General features: G+C 37.9%; 3 protein-coding genes across 7 annotated transcripts in view; 2 read left to right on the top strand and 1 right to left on the bottom strand.

The window, feature by feature from the left end:
- The window catches only part of LOC306860202 (uncharacterized protein), a 37,421-nt gene extending 26,933 nt beyond the window's left edge, over positions 1-10,488 (top strand). For both annotated transcript variants that reach the window (XM_079401774.1, XM_079401773.1), the window contains 10 exons: positions 2,905-3,011; positions 3,214-3,345; positions 3,685-3,759; positions 4,740-4,878; positions 5,841-5,961; positions 6,072-6,147; positions 6,464-6,600; positions 6,702-6,780; positions 6,872-6,959; positions 8,112-10,488. In XM_079401774.1, coding sequence (XP_079257900.1) covers positions 2,917-3,011; positions 3,214-3,345; positions 3,685-3,759; positions 4,740-4,878; positions 5,841-5,961; positions 6,072-6,147; positions 6,464-6,600; positions 6,702-6,780; positions 6,872-6,959; positions 8,112-9,434 — 2,265 coding nt within the window. In that variant the 5' untranslated portion in view covers positions 2,905-2,916 and the 3' untranslated portion in view covers positions 9,435-10,488. The remainder of the gene's footprint in view (positions 1-2,904; positions 3,012-3,213; positions 3,346-3,684; positions 3,760-4,739; positions 4,879-5,840; positions 5,962-6,071; positions 6,148-6,463; positions 6,601-6,701; positions 6,781-6,871; positions 6,960-8,111) is intronic.
- LOC306861073 (ninjurin-1-like) overlaps positions 1-22,554 on the bottom strand; it is a gene marked incomplete at both ends in the record, with an annotated part of 649,099 nt that overhangs the window by 430,996 nt on the left and 195,549 nt on the right. The window lies entirely within an intron of this gene.
- LOC306860212 (ubiquitin-like modifier-activating enzyme 1) overlaps positions 11,669-22,554 on the top strand; it is a 30,962-nt gene continuing 20,076 nt past the window's right edge. The window contains exon 1 of one of the 4 annotated variants that reach the window (XM_079401789.1): positions 11,669-11,932. The gene's annotated coding sequence lies outside the window, so the exon portion shown is untranslated. Of the gene's footprint in view, positions 11,933-14,161; positions 14,471-22,554 lie in introns of those variants that run through there. The other 3 variants (XM_079401787.1, XM_079401788.1, XM_079401786.1) reach the window with 3 other exon arrangements.

A 22,554-nucleotide genomic window follows, 5' to 3' on the forward strand; every position in this document is an offset into this window, starting at 1 on the left:
TTTGCGTCTCATCCAGCACGTCTGCTGTTTTTGTTGGTCACGTATGTTTTATGTAGCCTAATTTCACAAATTTGAAGTCAGACCATTGTTTTTGCTTTAAAATCTGATTTAAAGAACTGAGAGTGAGAAAATCGTATTGTGAAATGTATCGCATCGTGAGTTGAGTGAATCATTATATCCCTATTTACGGATATTTCATAAACGAATTATGAAAGTATGCAGTTTCTTGGGAAATTTGTCCTGATAACTCTAAAATATGAATAATTATTATAGGCTTGCTGTTGTGATTTAGGGTAAGGCAACCTGATTCACAAAAGATGGTTTTATGATGAAACAAAAAAGTTACATAGTGTGTCTTTAATTAAAAAATATATTAAATATCTTAATATCTATCTATTAAAGTTATATTATATTATTATAGAAGCATTTATTATAAATAAATATTTGTTATGAAAGTAATTAAGCATTCTTCTAATTTAATTATTTGTTTAAAATTGTCATTTATTTTTGTAAATAAATATCTATTTGTTATTCTAAAATTGTGTTTTGCTCCTGCACACAATAAAACCCTCTTGCAAAAGTGGCCACTGCTTTTGAATATTGTGCCATGTACAGAAAGAGAGAGAGAGGGATTTGGTCTGAGCCAAACTCGAACCCCACAAGCTCTTCAGACCTTTTATATTTCAGAAGCAACGCACTACCCTCTGTGCCACAGCTCTGAAATGAGTGTTGCATTTTTAAGGTAGCATGTCAAGTTAAAAATAGTTTCACTTTTTGAAAAACGTCTGGAGAGCCATGTGATCGGTTTCATTCTGTTGTGCCCCATCTAGTTAAATTTGAACACAAGACGACATCTTATGTAAAGGACCCTTAAGAAATGTGTCTGACTGGGTTCAAGTTAACCCAAAACCATCCGATTCAGGAAATTAGAAAATACCCCTACTTTTCATTTGCTTTCTAAAAAAATCTGTCCATTGCAGTTCCTTATATTCTACACATGGGTGAGCATGTTTTTGTTATTGTTGCGACCTGTACATGAAATATTATCAAGTCAAAATTTACAACACAACAGCATTGTTCTCATGTTGACTACATCTTAATTTAGCCTCATGACTAACCGGGCGCTCTTCTAACATGTTTTTTGGGTGTCATATTTAATTTATTTAAATGCAGAAATTTTCTAAAAGGCCTGTCACATACAAATCATCGTGGCACAATTTCATTTTAATTGACTGTTATGGGGTTGTTTGTGTAGTACCAGAAGGCAGGTAACAGAAATGCAAATATAACAAACATGATATCTCAGAAGTACAAGTAAGAATGCCATGTTGACTTTGCTGTAGCATGAACAGCTGTCAAGCACAAGCATGGAAGTGCCTCGATGGTTTTCATTTCTTCACTTCCTTTTCTAAGCAGATAAAACAGATATTGCGATATTTCGGTTCATCGCTTCATATCAGATATTCAGCGTGAAATCAGCGTAGTGCTACACGGTGTTCCGGTTATGTAATATTTCTCTTGTTCCCGACCTCTCCTACTGTATCCCGACCCCTCCCTTGCATTGATCCATGTGAGGGATTAAGGATTAGGGGCAGGAGCCGGAGCTGGATTACACAGCTAACAGACCAGCACTCTCTCTTCTGATAAAGATGCTGTCACTCTCAACACGCTCTTCCTCACTTATACCATCAGTCTTAAAGATCTTCTTTTTCTCCTCACAGACAAACATGTCCTCTCAACCATCTGTTGAATTATTTTCACTTGAGCATTATATTTCTGATCTTGTCATTGTGTGATACATCAGATAATTCTTCAGAATCTAACACAAAGAGTGGTTTCCGTTTCTTCGAGCAGCATTTGGACCTTTTTCTATATGACACCTTATCACAAATGGGATACAATTTTATTATGCAAATTGTGTTCTCTGGAGTGATAACTGTTATCTATTACTATAAACTATTATCTATGCATGTATATAAGTATATATCTATGTGTGTGTATACACTCACACACACACACACACATACATATAATATGTATGCATGTGTGTATTTGATCATTTTATGTGAAGTTGCTGTTTTAATAGGGAGAGTGTTTATTATTATTATGCAAATATGGAAAATATATGTTTATTATTAACTAAGAAAATTAACATTTGGCCCCATACTAGCTAGCCACTAGTGAGTGACAGCTTAATCTAGGCAAAATCTGCAAACATGTGATTTACAACCCTGATAGATTATCAGTTTTATTTGTTTATTTACTCACTTATTTAATTTTATTGCTAGAACATAATGAAATCATACAAATCAGCATTTTATACTATATTCAGACATGCCCCAAATTTTAAGACTTGGGTGGGGAAAAAATAACTGTTAACCCAAAATGAAATCTCATATAATATTTAGTCAGACCTCCTTAAAACCATTTTCTGAGGGCTAAACATATCTCCTTTTACTGAGACTTGGTTGAAAATAAAAAACTCTAAGGCTTTCCAAATCTATTTTGCACCCTTGTTCCAGTAAGTGTCTTATAATCAGTTGGCCTTATTCATGAAACACAAGCAGAAGGAATTTCTGTGTAGCAAATTGTCACATTCTGTCCAATGAGTCGATTTATGAAGGAATGGATTGTTTCACAAGAATGTTTTATACAGAAATTGTTGTGCACATGTTGGATGAATAATTTCCAATATTTCCAGTTAATGTTCCAAAGTAATTTTTTCTTTAAATCTCTTTTCAGTTGTGTTAAAACAGCATTCAATAGCATTTCGCAATTTCTGTGTGGAACCTGTCATGGTGTGGCTAGTTTGTGAAGACACATGCTCCTCTAGAGTGAATGACATTAGTTTTATTGAGATTGATGGCTGTATGTGTATGTGTACGCTTGTTCTCCTCTGGACAGGTGGATGCTGTCATGCCATTTGGGTGCCTTGCTCTGCGAGATGGGCGGACATACAACAGCCTGTCAGACATTACTGACAAATACGAGATTGGACAGGTCCTCAAGGCGTGAGTGTGCATAGATCTGCCATTATAGCCTTAAAAGAAAGCCAATCCATCAATTACAGATGCATGATCTCAATAAACGTTAATTTAAGATACATTTCTCCCAATAGATGGGTGCTTGTCACAGTAATGTGCTTATTAAAACAACCATAAGGAGTATTTATTAAAACATAAAATGCAGCATTCAGTGTAATTTTCTTCGCAGCAAAGAATTTTGCGAGCTGTGCCTGGTAAAGGAACGACAGACGGACAAGGTCTATGTGTGCAAGAAATTCCTCAAGAAGGATGGCAGGAAAGTGCGGAAGGCAGCCAAGAACGAGATCATGATCTTGAAAATGTACGTGGTGACTCAAAACATCAACAGATGATGTAGGGTTTTGCGAGAGTGCTGCTCTGAGAGGACAAAGAAAAAATTAAAGGGATAGTTCACCCAGAAATCAAAATTCTGCCCTCATGTCATTTCAAACCTCAATTTTTTTTTTTAACTCTGGAGCACAAAATTGTAAATGTAGCAGGGTGAACTACTCCTTTAAGGATGGAGAGGGTAAGAGATGCTGTATGCATCACCCTTAGTGTGATTATTTCTGTCTTTTCTAACTCTCTTTGAAGCACTTTTCTCTATTTAATGTGAGATAAAGAAACTATTCAGCTTTTTGCCGTGATGTGTTTATTCCAGGGTCAAACACCCAAACATCCTGCAGCTGATTGATGCATTCGAGACCAGGAAAGAGTTCTTCATCATACAAGAGCTGTGAGTCTGACCTCTGTTTGCTGTGATCAGTTATGTTCCCTTCCCAGTGTCATTCAGTAGGCCAAGGACACATCTCTCTGCATCAGAACATCACTCCAGAAAATGCACTTCTTCTGTCTCCGCTCCTCATGCAAATATCTAGCCAGAGCTAAAATCTATTAAAACCCTGTCATCTGCTTTTGCATGAGTGACATTGACATGCTATTAGAGCTATTAAGATTACAGTAATGAGTGTAATCTTAATTTCCATTGAGATTTTAAAGGTCCTCTTATATTTAGCTTGCAGGATGCTGGTTGTAAATCTAGCCTTCTGCAAATAAAATATTTGTTTTAAGTGTTTGAAGAATTTCAAATGTCATTTTGGTGGCAATGGTGTGTCAGTGTTATACTTAACATATTCCCCTTGGTTGTCAACGGTTTGACAAGATATTCTAAGATTTTGCAGTTTCACATCTTTAGGTATTATTAAAATGTTCTGAGCCAGATTTAAATTTATAGATTTAGATTTGGTCTTAAATTTGATTTAAAATGTTGTTTTTTATTATTATTTATATTGAATATATTTTTTATTATAATATATTCATAAGCAATATGATATTTGAAACCTTTCTTGAAACTTTCTTCATGATTGCAGCTAATTACCAAATTTGGTCAGAATACTTCTAATAAAGCACTGTGATACTAATTTACTAATTGTTTTATGTTTGGTGACTAGCCAAAGAACAACAACTGATTTTGATTTTTAATGAATCATTCATAATATTTTATATAATTTTATAAGATTGGTATTACACACACACACACACACACACACACATATTGGCGCATTGGTCCAGGGCAGAATCCATCCATAACTTAAGAATGTGAATAAGCAACCTTACTGCTGATTAAATAAAGATTAAATAGGAATTAACTCTACAAACATATTCAGATCTCCTGTCCTTTTCTCATTTATTTTTGTGACTGTGTGTTTGTAACAGGGCCACAGGTGGAGATGTGTTTGATTGGATCTTAGACCAGGGGAACTACACAGAGAGAGATGCCGCCAATGTGATCCGTCAGGTTTTAGAAGCCGTGGCGTACATTCACTCCCTCAACATAGTCCACAGGAACTTAAAGGTGGGTTTGCAATCATAATATATTATTTATCAATGAAAAATACATATGTGCTGTCCATATGCATTGTGTATAATACAATAATGGAGTGCAATATGTGCATTGAGTGGAATGCAACTGGGCTGATATATGAAATTGAAAAGACAGGCCATTTGTAATGATACCTTGTGGTTTTGCTTCATTTTTTAACTTTAATACAAAGAAACAGTCTGAATTTTAGATAATAAGGCTGTAACTCGGTGTTATTGTATATGTGTGTGCTGGGGATGTTTTTGTCTGCGGAGTATTAATGATAATCAGTTATATTAATCAAACGCCTAGTCCTCTTTGACTCATAACACTGTGCATGTGGAATATTGCAGGAGCTCCCTGTGGGTGTCATTAATGTTCAAAACAAATATGAAAGTAATAAACAGTATTGCCACCTCATGTGGTTCTAATGCTTCATACTAAAGCCATTAAGGTTATGATGCTGTTTGTCATGAGACAACGTGTTTGTAGTGCCCTCTAGTGCACGGCAGCAACATGCTGTGCACAATATTAGCATCAGACATGTATACGTGCATCTCATTTGCTCAAAGCTCATTCTTGTCAGTAATGCATAATTCTGTATTGCCTCCTGGGTGTTTTTAGATATAGCATTGATGCATTTCTTTTTTAAGGCTTGTGCTTGAAATATCACAGACTGGGATACATTTATTATACGTTGTAGGTCAGCTGTGTGTTTTCGGATTTATTTTTAAAGAAAAAACTCATTCTTCAAATTGAGAGTGGGTGAAGGGTGTGTCCTGTCTGGTCTCTACTAGCCAGCTGAAAGAAGAATATCAACATTATTTGGGACACAGCGACCTCTTATTCAGTTATACTTTGGCCTAATGCCATGTCTTTCTTATATATTAAAGTATTGATTTTTTTTTGTTGTTGTTTCGTTTTTTTTTACCCTGTGCCTTTTTCTGTCATTTCAGCTGGAGAACTTGATGTACTATAGAGAGAGTAACCACAACAAGGTCGTGTTACGGGATTTCTACCTGTCCAGGTTTGAGAATGGCTCAATCACCGAGCCCTGCGGGACACCCGAGTACCTGGGTATTGATTTATCACATGATCTCTTCCATGTTTTCTTTCTCTTTCTATTTATTTGTACTTGTATGTAAAGTACTAATCTTCACATCTTTTTTTGTCATATTTCCTGTCAGCCCCTGAGGTGGTGGCTCGTCATCGCTATGGAAGACCAGTCGATTGTTGGGCGGTGGGGGTCATTATGTACATCTTGTAAGTGACATTCAATGGATTTGCCAGTGATTGTTAATATCTTTATGTTTGGCTCTTTAAAATAGGGGTTTGTGGCTTTCTGCTTTCAGAAGACTGGTCAGAAATCATGAGATTAATTTTGAATATTTAATATTTTTTGTTTAGTGTTTCTAAAATGCACATTGTTCCAAAACCCAGCAACCCAAAAAACTGCCTGCCTGAAGTTTTATACAGCATCTATGGCACCAAAAAAAAAAAAAAATCAGTAAATCTACATACATACTAATGGATTCAACACAACACATCATAATACAAATAACACAAATCTCATTTGTAGGTTGTCTGGAAACCCTCCGTTCTATGATGAAACTGAGGAGGAGAACACCGACATGCACAACCGGATAATCTTCAACCGCATTGTTGCTGGAGAATTTGAATTTGATTCACCATACTGGGATGACATTTCCCCTGCTGGTACTAATATCAGGATCTGATATAAGTTCCTGATCTGATCAAAACTTTTTAAAGCTTTTGATGTTTTAAACCTCAGTCTTCCTCTCTTTAATGTCATGCAGCAAAAGAGCTGGTCTGCAGACTTATGGATGTTGACCCGATGCTGAGAATTACCGCACAAGATGCACTTTCGCATGGATGGTAAGACTATATACAAACACACAAACTCAAACACACAGTTGCTTTTTTTAGAGACTTTGTTTTTTTGTTGTTTGTTTTTTTTTTTTGCCAGGATTGCTGGAAATGGGGCTTCGGAAAAGAATCTGAAGGCAGGAGTCTGTGCTCAATTTGAGAAAAACTTTGCAAAGGCCAAGTGGAGGGTAAGTACTATCATACTAAGAGGGTCTACTATCATACACAACAGTCATGTACAAATTGCCAGGTGATTGCATTAATCACTCTTCTAGAAAACAGCACAGTAAATAATAGGACAATGGATAAGGACAGTAACTATAAAGATGGTAATGCAAAATAAAGCTGTTGTTTATTAAATGTTCTGATGGTTATTATATTAATGTTTGCTTTTTCCTTGCATGTGATACCCAGGAGTTGAAGGTACTGTTGATATTCGCGGGGCAGCCTAGAGGCAGAGATTCTTTTCTCTGTATAACAATCTTTGACTTGGGCACTCTTATTTCCTTTAGCATCATACCTTGTGTACATGGCAGTGTCTCATGGCCTGGCCTGATTCTTTAAGCAGCGATCATTCAGGAAATATGTAGTTCAAGTCTGATTGTTGGAAAGACTCTCACTGTACTTAAGCCTCTCTGTATCTGCACACCAGTAACTAACAAATTTATCACTGCCCAGCTGGTCCCATGTGCATTCAGTCATATGCCGTCTGGCTTTTACTCACAGTGTCCTCAATATTCTAGTTTCAATTCCAGTTAGTCCTTCATTCACTCAGACAAATTTCCAGATCGAATATTCATCGTAGTGTCACATGTATGTGTATGAAAAGTTGTCCCTGTGTTTGTGTGTGTGTGCCAGAGAGGACCAAAGTGGTCCTTATGAAGAGAGAGAGAGAGCAAAGTGATTTGTCCTCAGATGACTTACCGTGGCCCTGATTCATTGATTCACATCATGCTTTTGTTGATGACATACATATCAAAAACATTTCATTCAGATCAGCAGCCAGTAATAAACACAAATGAGCCAAAAATGGCTCATATTTTCATTTCATTGTTGGGTTCCGGCATAATTATCAGCTGTAATTTGTAGTTGTTGAACTAATTTAACTGCTAAAAAACTGTTGATGTTTCGATACTCGTGAAAAAATTAGACGCCTCCCTGAAATTACTAAAACGCCCATCTCCAATGTGTTTGTCTCATGAAAGCGATAGAGATGGAAAACGGCTACCACAGACTGCCACGCTGTTAACAGTGCATTTCATCCATAGCAAAGAAGACCTCATGTTACTTTATAATTGACTAGGTACTAAGTGTTTGGTATGTCTTGATTTCACTTTCAGAAAGCGATTCGTGTCACCACATTCATGCAGCGTCTCCGAGCCTCTGAAATAGGATCTTCTGAAGGGGTAGTTGAACGCCAGAGCAAAGAGGACAAAGCGGATGGATTGGATGGTAAAGGGATACAAACAAACTCGGGAAGCATTTCTACTGTGAGCACGTCCCATGAGGTGTCTGTCGAAAGCAGACCTGTGGAGAATCAAGAAGAGAAAGCAAGACACCTAAAAGCAGAAGAGAAAGAAGCAGAGACCCTTGCCAGATCAAACAGCTCTTTAAAAGTAAAAGCAGGTGAGCAAAACAAGAAAGAGACTACTGAAGGCACTTCTGAAAGTGAGGACAAACCATCAACAAAAGCGAGCCAGAAAACAGCACCCAGCCAGCCTATCAAAATCTCAGACGACCGAGAGAACAATGTCCCCAAGGAGCCAGAGGCCACAACTGTTGACAGTGTCGACAAAAAATCACCTTTCCCTGATACTCCAAATCGACGCAAAATGGCAGCCAACCTCTCAATGGATCATGGCTCATGTTCAGATACCAAAACCAGTACCTTGTCAGTGGGAAAGGAACCAACTCTTAAATCAGAAGATAAAAAAGACACAGTCCATGATATGGCTGCAAGTAGCTGGTGTCAAACACAGCTCCCGGAAGCAGTTGCAGAGAGTCCAGCAGAAGTAGGAGCGACTTGCGAGGTCAGTCCAAAAAGCAGAGAGTTGAAGAAAGGAAGAACGGACAAGGGTTGCCAGTCGGTGAAAAACATCCAGTGTACATATGCAGGATTGGGATCTTCAAGTCTTGGCTGTGATAAAACAGTATTTGAGCAGGAGCTGCAAGAGATGGTCCATGGTGCATCAGGGTATGGTAGCCCATACTGTCCAACCTACTCTGTCGGACAGTACAGTGGTCTAGATCCCGGAAGTGGAGCCAGTGCGGACTGGCAAATGGATTGTGTAATCGAACAAATTGAAAAGCAAATGGCTGCCGTGTTAGAGAAGATCGAGGGGGACATGCCTTCATTGTTGGAGCAGATCAGCGACCATCCCGAGACCCTTCCGGGAGCAAAGAGCGCCAGCTCTTCCCCATCACCCCGACCTCGCTCGTACCATCATTCGACCCCACCGCCCCTTCCCACCACACCTCGCCCAGCAATGCCTTCTCTACCACACCTGACCATCCCGCCTCCCTCGTACCCACCACCTTCCCCACCCAGTCACATCCAGGGTCACAGCCATCCAACTGCAGACGAGGGTAATGGTGATGACCAGAAGTCTACAAAGCGGTCTGGCCAATCACCAAGAGGAAGTTTGTCAGGAAAAGGGGTGTAAATATGCTAAAAGGATGTGAACGCTCAAGAATAAAGTAGGTACGGCATGTAACAAAAAATCTTTGGGATATGGATTATGGATCCATGAGTACAGCATACCTTTCGGGGCTGTACAATGATCTTTGGGCTCCAATGCAAAGAGCCTTGTTACTGATTGTATGTGACCGATAAGAAGATTTTTAAATGTGTAAAGAGGAAAGTGAGCAAACTGAACACTATTTTGTATTATTAGAGAAAACAGCTAAGGTTATCCCACTACAAATGTTTGTAAATGGCTCTGCTCTACACTACAAGATCATAGCAAACACTATTATGTTTCCTAAATAATTTCATAACTATAACTTAGAGTCTGTGGAGAGTTTGGATACAAGAGTTTATATAACCTGAAAAATTCACCTTTAATAAAACTTGTTCCCTTAAAACAAGTTGGCATCCTGCTCTGTTTTGGAGAACTACTGCACATTTGCTCTTCGCCAGGTACTGACTTTGGAGGGTGTTATTATTTTTGTCACTTCATCCATCTTGGATTTTTGCTCTGAGATAGTGAAGTTGAAGCAGTGCATCTGTGTACTCTCATCAATCATTTACCTTCTGTAATATCTCCAATAAGACTATTTCATTTATCATTCTTATTGTATATTCTCGTATTGTACAGCAGTTTCTTTACGTCTCAGCAAAACATGACAGTCTTTCATTGATTGAGAATAATAATACTCAGAGGGCGAGAATTGATCATAACTTCGAGACAACTTTAAAGCTATATTCTCTTTCCTGGCCCTTTTTTCACTGTTGTATGTGTCCATTTACGTGTTTGTTGATTCTCATTCTCTTACTCTATTTTTTCAAGTTATGATGCATACTAGTATATCTAGTACTTTTGCTAATATATCCTAAAGTAAGTTGTAATGTCTATATGTAAAGTTCCCGCAAATGTCTGTGAACTGTAACTGTGGCTTCCACCTCCCCAGTTATTATATAGATTTTGGTGATGTGAATATTATTCCAAGTTATTTTTTGCACTTACACGACTATTTCAATAAAATTCAGATCAAACTATCTTGTTTTATAGCCTTTTCTTTTCGCATGATTGGTATAAAACGGCAGTTGTTACATAAGCCTTATAGTAAATATAACTACAAAATAACCTTGCATCAAATATGCTAGATTTGCTTAAAATACATTGTGAAAAAGGGCTATCATAGACACTTGCCAACTAGCATGTTTGCTACCCTAAGTTACGGATGTTTCCAGTTCAGAATGCATAGAATTATTTGGTAATATAATAATTTAGAAGTGTTTTACTTTCACTTTTTGCCCATCACACTACTAAGAAGTCACTAGTACTAGTTCACTCTCTTCTTAGCACTTTGCCACTTTGCTATCAATTACAGATATGCTACTATACTCATCTTATTTTCTAGTGAACAACACTTTCAGCACATTGTTACTGTCTACTACAGATGCATTTAACAACTTGTTGCTACAACACAATGCCGTCTACTTCAGGAGTGCCTTAGTGCACTTATCCCATTTACTTAAATCATTGTTTAACAGATTTCCCAATCTTTTTATCATTTACCTTAGTGTTTACATACTCTATGCCTGCGTTTTGTTTGCACAGTCTATTGTCTGTATTGTCAACGTCCTGCAATCTGAGCTGCTTCTTAAGTATTTCAATGCCCATAAAATCCAGTGTAAGCTTTGAAAATGACAAAAGGGCAGTTGACATGAAATACCTTTAAATCACGTTGACATGCCATGTGGTGACACGCTAAAGCCATCTTAAATGATTTTACATGCAGTTGCATTGACCATTTCAAATGATACAGTCAATACAGACATATATTTAAACTATTAACATTTCAAAAGGAATAGAACAACATAACAATTTGCTTACCCGTTAATATACATTTTAACCCGAAATCTTGATGTGTACACAGAATAATCCGTTTACATAAAAGCAACTTCACGCACATTTCTACGCATAAAAACTACGTCTCCCATAGAGCATAGCGCAACTAAAGCTTTGGGCGAGTCTATTTTGTAACTCGCTGGGGGGATAGCAATGGTAAAATAATGGTTTCGACAAACTATAGAAAAGTTTTTCATTATTACCAAATTACGTTTGTTCTAAATTATTATGCTAAACGTTTAACATTTGACCATCAGCGCATTTAATGTATATGACGGTGTAATAGAAACACAAGTTTGTGATTTTTCCCTGTATCTTGAATAATAGCACAGTCTAAACTCAAACTCTGCACATGTTGGTTCTACGCTCCTGAACTGAAGAATACTTGCTGAACTGTTAACGGTGCAGGGAATAGCCGGTCAGGCAACCGTCCAGCCTCCCCTCACACTGGAAAGTCACGGAGCTCCCGCCACTTCCAGGGATAAAGTTACAGAAACGGTTTGATTTGACCTTTTTGTTGTTTATCTTTTGCCCGCGAGGTATTTCTGTATTCAGTACCGTGGAGAGGCCAAGTAATATCGGATGTGGTGAGTTCTGCATACTTATGTGCCTAGCTAATGCTAACTAGCTAACGTCTCCACAAGAACACAGTTACAGCTAGCCAAAGCCAAGTTTTTACCGCTGAAGTCAGCTAGCCAGGTGCAACAATTTGTCTGTAAATTTCAACTGGCCACTTTAGGGACAACCAGCTAACGGCATGCGTGAGACAATGCGCCCCAAGCGCGCATCACGAGCTGGGGATAAAAGAAACCAACTCATCCTTTCGGAAAAGTTGGCTAGTTCTCCCGTCCTATGGTTTGGGTTATTTTTCAGATTTCCTTCACGCTTTGCAAGAAGGTTGCGCTAAGCTAACAAGCTTAGTTTTTGCAGGCTAACGTTATCGCAAAACGTCCTCGCATCGTTTCCCTGAAAGCTAGCTTGGAAAGATAGCGAGATAATCTCATTGCCAACATATCTGCACAACTGCTCAGATTACAGTCTTTTAAAAGTATCTCAAGATCCACGCTAGGAAAAATAGACCAAATACTGAATCAAACTTGTCAGCGTGTGGGGTACCAGGTTGCTTTGCTTCTCCGCTTAGATCACTGATCATTAAACCTGTTTATGTAACCCCTGTGCATTGTTAGCATCGATTTGCTATAATGTAAACGGCAGCTTCTTTAAGCCCACAATCCCTCTTTAGTAAGTATGCAACTTGCTATGTGAAACTCATCTTAAGATGGTGTTTTGCAGTGAGCTAACTGGCTCACTCGGACTGTGAGGTTTTGACTATCAAGTGCAGGTGCGATGCGTTGGGGGTTGTTGACATTATTTGTACCTGCTCTAAAGGTAACTCACGCAAGGGACATTTCCTTCTTGTATGCACCATATGCGAGAATAAGCGGCCCACTTGGGCCTTTGTCACAAGTATCACCCCATCCCCCAACGCTTATTCCTCTCATTTACAAGAAAGCCCATACCTAACCCCTCATTTAGCAGTCAATGCTTTTGAAAGGCACAGTTTTACATGGTTTGTTGGTTTAGGGGAGGTAAACTGCTCTAGGCAAATAAACGAGGTTTATTCTTCATGTATGCATTATAAGAATGGATGTTCAGTATTTCTGCAGGCTGTTATTTTATGGTTTTGTTATGGCTTTATATTATGCCACTGTTTATCCCCATCTGCAAGGGTGACATATTTTACCCAAATGTTTTGTCAAGTATGTCTTCTCCTTAGTGAAATAGTTGTGACCTACTTTACGGAGTCAGCTGTCAACTAGCAGGTTGTATGGCTTTCTTCATGTTTAAGTAGAGTGAATAAATGCAGCATCTGCTTTAGTGTTGTTTTGGTAAATGATGTCTGTTAAGTTATCAAATAAGCACTTTACTTTCTCCATTCAGCCGTTGACAAATATTCTACAGATTTGCACGATTATTTATTGCAAAAAAGGTTTTGCATGTCATAATGTACTGTAATCACTAGAATGCTGCTTGTCAGATCTGACAGGAGGTTATTTGTGCCGTTTAGTTTGACTAGTATTAAATATTCAGTGTTATTACCAAACCCATACAAACATTTAGTTCTGACTGTTAATTGTAAATAAATCATAACTTTACATTGCTGTAGCATAAAGTGCTACTGAGAGACATTCATGACAATGTCTTGCAGAAAAACAAATTTAATTGTTGATTTGAATGCATTAACATATTTTCCACCCACAACAAGATTGTAATTGTATTGTGGTGTCATGTAGCTATAGCTTTTATATGGACAGGGACATTTGTCTTGTTATTTTCAAACATATTAGGACTCAAATAATGCATCTTAATTTGCTTTTATTGTCAGTGCCATCTGTATCTCATATATAAATTGTCCAGGACATAAAATCATTTAAAGGGAAAGTTTACACACAATATAAATTCTCACCCCTCACATCAAACTAAAAATGTTTGCCTTTTTTCTGCAGAACACACAATTAATTTTTAAGAAATTCAGTTTTGGTTGTCATTGACGAACACTGAATGGAAAACATCTTTTATGTTTTATGTTGCACAAAAAAAAGAAGTCATACAGGTGGGGAGTCATGAGGAAGAAAATGACGGCAATTTTCCTTCTACAGCATGGGTTCAGTCCTTTATCCACAGCCTCATGACAATAGATAACGTGGTTCAGTTCAATATGCACAACTGAATATCAATTACAGAAGCCTGAAGTCTCGGCATATGCAGAAGTGGGTGGGTTTTCCGTAAAGTCATAGGTAGGGCAGCCAATGGGCGACTGCGGAGGATTGCAGCAAACTTGGCCGGACCACCTTTTCCTGTTCCTCGTTATCCGTGCAGCTCCGCCCCTGTGTCCCAGCTGCCATTTTGGTTTTGTTCCGTTCGCTGAAAGAAAACCAGAAACGCGACACAGGCAGGCAGCAGACTGTGACTCGGCAGGATAGTGAAGGGGCTAAACTCAGCATCTCGCCCAGCGCTGTCCGTTTTCTCCTCGCTTCTACATCAGCCTGTAATCCGCACATCTAACTTAGTTTCACACGAGGAGCGGTTTGCTGACACTGAGAGTGGACTGAGAAGGATTATTGGTAAGAGGCGAACCATTGCACTCTGTGCTAACTCAGTGCAAACAGCTGTCCGCTCGGGTAGCGCTTTATAACGTGTATTTCCCCGCCTAGGTTCGTGTAATTATGTGTTGTCTGATCGTTGTGTTTGTACAAGCGCCGAGTTCTTTCATTCACTGGTTAGCATGCGAACTTGACTGTAGTGAACTAGGCCTCAGGCTCAGTCAACTGCCTGCACCTACTATTACAAAGCATGTAACGTTAGCAGGCTAGCAAGCTAGTTGTCCAAGAATCCCCTCGTTCTCCCTGCTAAGTGATCATCCGGTTAAATTAGTCAAATCTGATTAGCGTTACGCGACTTGCTTCTCGTGTCTGTTTAATTTAACATTTGATAATATTTGATGTCTTGACGTACTGCGGATGATTTTGTTGTGTGTCTCTCGTCGAAACGGAAGTGAATATCAGACATTTACAAAGCAGGTGTAACCGTAAATCTGTACCTGATAAAAGAGCTTGTATGATTTTTTTTTATTATTTAAAATTATTTTTTTGCTTATGTCACGCACAGATTTGTTCATGTTTCGATTGCGCTTGGGTCAAATCAAACGGTGTTGTAATCTTGGTGTGTCAATATATTAAGTTCACTTAGCCATCTGTGCGCTAATGGAATTTGTGGGCTTTTATTTAGGTTTTATTAAACAAATTATAATTCTCTCTCGTGTTGTTATAAACATGTATGACTGACAGACTTTCTTTCGTGGAACAAAAAAGTTGTTGTCAGGCAGAATGACAGCCTCGGTCATTGTATGGAAAACATGAAAGTGAATGGTGAACGAGGCTGTCATTTTCTGCCTGAATTTTTATGTAGCACAGGAGTCACCATACAGGTTTAGAAGAACACGAGAGAGTGAGGAAATGTTATAATTCAATTCTGCTTTAAATGATGGGAGTTGTGTTCAGAACGGCACGGTTGCCTGCGGTATTTCCGCTCGTGCGCAGCTCGCGAGTCTGGAGTCGTTCTAGAAGCTACGCTCTGTTTCAGGGGCCGCTGAACTCTATGCAACTTAAAGAGCGTTATAAAGTTTCGTTTCAGTAAAGCAAGTCGTCTTCCTCCTGTTTCTTACACTATATTTTAGTGAATGTCGTAAATGTTGAACTCCGCGTCATTCAGTGCCTTATTAATGAGATATCCTAACATGATACATGGAATATATGCACAGGGGCGTAGCCCGAATTTTGTTTTTCAGTGGTGGTCAGGTAAGGCCCATCGATTTCTTTGGGGTGGACAAAAAAAGAAAACAAAAGTGGATTATATAGCCTCCGTAGGACGTAAAGCGCGTTTGAGTGATCCTCCGCTTTTTTTTTTTTTTTTTCCATCACATCAGATCGGAGAGGTTTTTTTTTTTTTAATAAAATGAAGAAAATATTTAAAAAAATCGAAAAAAATAAGTTTATCGGGTAGGTGTAGGTAGGGATCTATTGTCCAAACATAAGGTGGCAATATTTAGCAATTTTATATAATTTACAATCAATATGTTATAACTGCATACCGTTTTATAAATGTACTACAGTATTGATGTAAAAATATCAGCCATTTTTGCACTGCATCCTATTTACACTTACACCAGGGGTAGACAATAAGGGAAATTTGCCACTGGCCCTCCGGGCCAGTGTCTTTTGAAGTTCACTGGCCCAGGTCAACGCGTCGGGTATTGATCCCAATAATCACGAAAAAGAACAGTTTGCTTGAACAACATGAATAGCATTTATTTTAAGGTAGGTTTAGTGCAAAGTGCAGCAAAACTGTGCAAAAACATGAAACAAGTGCAAATAAACCTATTGCATAGGATTCATTCTCCGTAGTCACACAGCAATTCATTATATTATGTTCATACCATAGGTTTCATACACGTTAACTTTTCTCTAACTTACTTGTCTGCATATGTGGGCATTGATCTGCAGAGCTCACAGTAAACCTCTTTTTTTCTTGATCGTAGCCCAGCTAGGGGTGGGCGATATGGGAAAAATATATCACAATTTTTTTTTTTTTTTTTTTTTTAATTTCACGGTTTTATCAGGATTCTTTGTCATGTTGGTTTTACAAGTTGTCTGAGCATTACAGCCAAACTAGAAAGACAAAGCCTTTCAAGGTAACAAAAACAAAAAAAAAGACATGGCAGATATTTAGGCCAAAGTGGGCGAAGATAAAAATCTTTGTCATCATTCTATCTTTCTTATTAAAAAATAAGAACAAAGATACACATTACAAATACACATAATATACAAATAAAACAAACAGTGCTTTATTTTCAGGTACAATAGGTGTATTTAGCAGAGCATTCAATGAAATTGAATGAACAAATATAAAAATAAAACACTATATAGACTGATTCCTAAAGCAACTGTATTAAAGATTTTCAGTCAAGAATAGTGAGTGATTTTTCTCTTTGCGTTTTGTTAACGTTAAATGAATAGTTCCAAAAATAAATATTCTGTCATCTGTCTGTCAATTCTGTCATGATGTTTTATTTTTATACCATCATTTTCTCAAAAGTTGTTTTAAACCTGAATGAGTTTCTTTCTTCTGCTGAACATAAATGCTATTTTGAAGAAGGTGGAAAACCAAACAGTTGCTGGTCCTCAGTGACTTCCATTGGATTTTTCTTTCCTTTTATCAAAGTCAATGTCGACCAGCAACTGTTTGGTTACCCTCATTCTTCAAAATATCTTCTTTTGTGTTCAGCACAAGAAATTAATAGAGGGTTGGGACAACATGTGAGTGAGTAAATAATGACAGAAATTAAATTTTAGGGTGAACTATCCCTTTAATGACAGTCGACAGCATGTTTAGTGTCCTGCCCCTTTAAGAGCTGCACGCATCTAATATACAGGCACGCATCCGTTTCTCTCTTAACTATTTACTTTCAGTTTAGATATAACCAACTGAGTCTGTATGTAAACCTTGTGTGTTTTGACAGTATTAGCGCAAAAGATAACTTAGTTGAGTAATCAGGCGCTCTTAGACAGGCTTTTTAGTGCGCGTGCTTCAGGTGTATCCGCTCAGAAAAAGCGCACGTCAGACCAGCGCGCGAATTAAACATTTAACCAGCAAGGCTTGTGTGCAAATAATGTCGTTTTGCGATCGCGAATAAGTGCAGTGTCCTGTCAGAGTAACTCTACTGCTGTATGTCGTGTTGTACAGTATATAGAGACGGAGATGACAGAACTGTATTTGACACAATGTGTGCTGTAGCACGATACTACCATATTTCTTCAAAAGCAGATTGTGGAGACATTTTTATCGTCCACGATCAAAAATCGTCATATCGCACACCCCTAAGCCCAGCCAATTCCAGCGGTCTCGCCACTGGGGCTGAAACTTTCTCTGCCTTTTCTTTTCGTATTCCCTTTCGCTTTCCCTCAATTCCTCTGGTGATTTTCTCTTACTTGCCTTCTCTTTTTTTACCCGGCGTTTGGCCGGGTGATGGGGGTTTCAGAAACATGTAGCCTAGCTTAATAGTAGCTATAGGTAGGTGCTGAGCAGCAGTGTGCAGTTTGCGCGCGTAACCGCGGGAGCGAGCAAGGCGGTGCAGACGTCACGGAGCGCATAAACCGCTGCATCTGTAAAAGGCTGTCGGGATCACGTAACGTGTTAGCGGTGGTTACCGAGACGATTTAACAGAAATCAAAACACAGAACCACAGGTAATTAATGTGAAATTAGACTTTTTTTTTTAATCGAGGCATTATTTTTACTGGCCCCACCGGGCTAGTGGTTGGAGCGATCTGGTGGCCCTGACGGTTTTAAAAGCACGTCCGGGCCACCGGGCCAATTATATTGTCGACCCCAGTACACTGCTGCTATTTTTACTGGTTAAATAGGATCTCGTTATTTCACTATTTGCCTGAATTAGACAGAATTAACCTTCCCATTAGAAGGCAATGTTTAACACCTTAAAGGGTTTTTTCAACCTTTGTAATGCCTTTCTTTAATAAATGTATGTCATTTTGTGCCAATAAATTTTCATTTATACATTTTTATCGAAATTTAATTAAATTCAATTAAAATAAGATAAAATAAGGAAGAATAAGTTATTAGTCAAATGAAATCAGCATTGATTCATCTTTGCACAGCACAGAAGAGCAGAAATGTGGCATTAAGGAATATTTACAGACTTTGACAAGACCAGAGGTGGTATTAATGCATTTCATAATAACAATGTTATGAAATGTTTTGAATATAAAAATATTAAACTATTAAATGACAATTTATAATTTAAAAATGAAACTGAAAATGCCAGTAGGTGGCAGATGCTCAGCTGTGACTTTGTTTGGAACTATTTTCGTTGACTAAATAGAGCACAGTCAGACAACAGTGTTCCTAAAATGTAAGTCTCTTTATAATCATTAAAGCTGTAACTCGTCTTAGTTCAACGGGATCTCATGAACTGTCCATTTTAATTAATGAATCTCTCTACACTGCACAATGAATCTATTATTTACATCGTCTCTACACTTTGTTTGATGATATGAATGACAAAAACTGCAGTCTGCTTTCACGATCTGTGCTGAGGCTGTGCGGAGCACCGAAAGAGAAGTATTTCCATTGTCTGCAGATATGGCCTATCACAAAACATGGCATTGCGCAGCGAACCATAGACACAAATATTACGCTACGTTTTTATAACCATCCCTGGTTATAGTGAAATAAGACTTAATATTGTTGTTTAATAAATTACATCCATTTGAAAATTACCAACTTCTCAAACGGTGGGCCTACTCGCCACTGGTGTGAATAGCATCTATCCCTATTTGCAATAAGTGTAAATAGCCGCCCGCTGGCTGCCATATTAAATTATTCAAATAACTGAAATTATAGGCTACTTAAAAATGAAACCAAAATCGAGAATGATGGCAAGTCACTCATTCATTCATCAATCGAACAGCTAGCCTTAAATCATTCATAAATCAAACAGCATTAATTCAGGAAGGAAGCAAACTGACTCTATTTATGAATGAGTTTATGAATCGTTTAAAATGCGTGTTCGTTCATAAACGAAACACCGCTGTGTTTGCATTGATGCGCAGCGGCTCAGTTGTGACTTTATTTGGAACTGTTTTTGCTGGTGAAAATAGAGCAAAATCAGACAGTGTTCCTAAAATTTAAGTCATTTAATATTAACATATGTTTATTGAACTGTTGCATAAAATCAATATCACATTTGCAAACTCCCTTTCTAATCAGTAAAAGCTGTCACTATCTCAGTTCATCGTGAAGTATACGGCCCATTGCCAGATAACCATAGATTCATTGAATGGAGAAAATATAACAATTCTGAATTGGAACTAAACTCAAATTAGTTTTTGCCCCGCTCACCCCACCTTTGAGAGCGTGTATAACCATGAAATGATAATTTTGATGTGCTAAGCCTTTTTTTTTTTTTTTTTTTTTTTTACAAATGTTTTTTTTTTTGAAGTTTGATCTTTGAGCTCGCATCTGTTTTTGTCTATGCTCGTAAAGCTGCTTCGCTAAGCGCTCACTTGCAGCGTTGCCGTGTCCACTTATATGCATCTTTGAGCTTAGATGTTTCAAATTAAAAGGTGAAGAGACAACTTAGTTCAGTTAGTGTGCACGCCTTTGTGCCAGTGTCATATATTTGAGCGGTGAAAAGTCATCTGGTAATGCTGTCAAAATGCTTGCATGCTTCAATTAGGGGTGGCACTGGCCACCCATGGCCACCACGTAGCTATGCCCCTGAATATATGAACGGATGGGAAACTGTCATAAGAGTTTAAGTCTGTGTTGTGGAAACGCTGCACGGAACCGATCTTGGGATGTGACATTCACTGCAGATTTGTTTTAATGAATCAGCGGTTTTGTTGAGGCAGAATGGGTGAGCCAGTAAATACACGGGCCGTTCACCATAAACATCCTTACCCATCTTCAAGAAACGGCTAAAAACTCATCTGTTCCAACTTTACTTGACCCTCTAACTCTAGCACTATCTATTCTAATTGTATTTTATCTATGTCTTTTTATTAAAAAATAACAATAATAATAACAATTATCTGTACAGCGTTAGGCTAACCAAGACTTGTAATAGCACTTGCACGTTGTTGCTCTTTTGTTGGTTTTGATTGCTTCTTATGTCCTCATTTGTAAGTCGCTTTGGATAAAAGCGTCTGCTAAATGACTAAATAAATAAATAAACACTACGCTTCTGTCCGCGAGCTATTTATAGCCAAAGCGCTTCATCTTGTGGCAGAAATCGGGCTCTCCTTGTGCTGTGAAAAGCCAAACCTTATTGTTTTATTCCACACATAAGTGATCTGAATGTAGCTTGGTGTTTTCCGTTCATTTGATTTTTTTTCTTAGTACAATCTAATTTAAATGCAATTTTTGGCGAAATTTGAGCAGTCTAATAATAACTAGCCTTAGTTTTATAGACTAGAATTTCTTTGTGTCCTTTAGAATGATGCTGACTTCGCTGCATTGCTAGTACAATGGATTTTTTTTACTCTTAAAGGAACTGTCCAGTGCTGAAATAACCATTTATGTATATAAGGCCATACTTCAACATTCTTCTGAATGCACATGTTGTTTTACACAGATGAAACACCCCCCCCCCCCCCTCTCTCTCAAAAAAAACAAAAACATTCGTGCTTTTTGTTTCATGTTGGCTTTATACCAAGATTAAAACATCTTTGTTCAATAATGAATAAAGTACAATTAGTAGAGCTATTTTTGTCCAGGTGCTTGCACATTAAGTAATGTATTCAAACCATCTGGATGTTGCTATTAGGGTTGCAACTAACGATTATTTTGATAATCAATTAGTTGGACTATTATTTTTTTATTGACACACAACACTTCCACATAGGGGTGTGCGATATGACGATTTTTGATCGTGGACGATAAAAATGTCTCCACGATCTGCTTTTGAAGAAATATCGTAGTATCGTGCTGCAGCACACATTGTCAAATACAGTTCTGGCGCCGCCGTCTCTATGTACTGTACAACACGACATACAGCAGTAGAGTTACTCAGACAGGACACTGCACTTATTCGCGATCGCAAAAGTACATTATTTGCATACAAGCCTTGCTGGTTAAATGTTTAATTCGCGCGCTGGTCTGACGTGCGCTTGTTCTGAGCGCATACACCTGAAGCACGCGCACTAAAACGCCTGTCTAACAGCGCCTGATTACTCAACTAAGTTATATTTTGCGCTAATACTGTCAAAACACACAAGGTTTACATACAGACTGAGTTGGTTATCTCTAAAATGAAAGTAAATAGTTAAGAGAGAAACGGATGCGTGCCTGTACTGTATATTAGATGCGTGCAGCTCTTAAAGGGACAGGACACTAAACATGCTGTCGACTGTCATTAAAGGGATAGTTCACCCTAAAATTTAATTTCTGTCATTATTTACTCAGTGGAAAACCAAACAGTTGCTGGTCTACATTGACTTTGATAGTAGGAAAGAAAAATCCTATGGAAGTCACTGAGGACCAGCAACTGTTTGGTTTTCCACCTTCTTCAAAATGGCATTTATAAATGTTCAGCAGAAGAAAGAAACTCATTCCGGTTTAAAACAACTTTTGAGTAAATGATGATATAAAAATACAACATTATGACAGAATTGACAGACAGATGACAGAATATTAAATTGTGGGGGAACTATTCATTTAACGTTAACAAAACAACAAAACACAAAGAGAAAAATCACTCCCTATTCTTGACTGAAAAACTTTAATACAGTTGCTTTAGGAATCAGTCTATCTAGTGTTTTATTTTTATATTTGTTCATTCAATTTCATTGAATGCTCTGCTAAATACACCTATTGTACCTGGAAATAAAGCACTGTTTGTTTTATTTGTATATTATGTGTATTTGTAATGTGTATCTTTGTTCTTATTTTTTAATAAGAAAGAGAAAATGATGACACAGATTTTTTATCTTCACCCACTTTGGCCTAAATATCTGCCATGCATCTTTGTCTTTCTAGTTTGGCTGTAATGCTCAGACAACTTGTAAAACCAAAATAGTAAAACTAACAAAGAATCGGGATAAAAATCGTGATATTTCTATAAAAAATCGTGA

Source organism: Barbus barbus, assembly GCF_936440315.1.
Source record: "Barbus barbus genome assembly, chromosome: 41".
Classification (NCBI taxonomy): domain Eukaryota; kingdom Metazoa; phylum Chordata; class Actinopteri; order Cypriniformes; family Cyprinidae; genus Barbus; species Barbus barbus.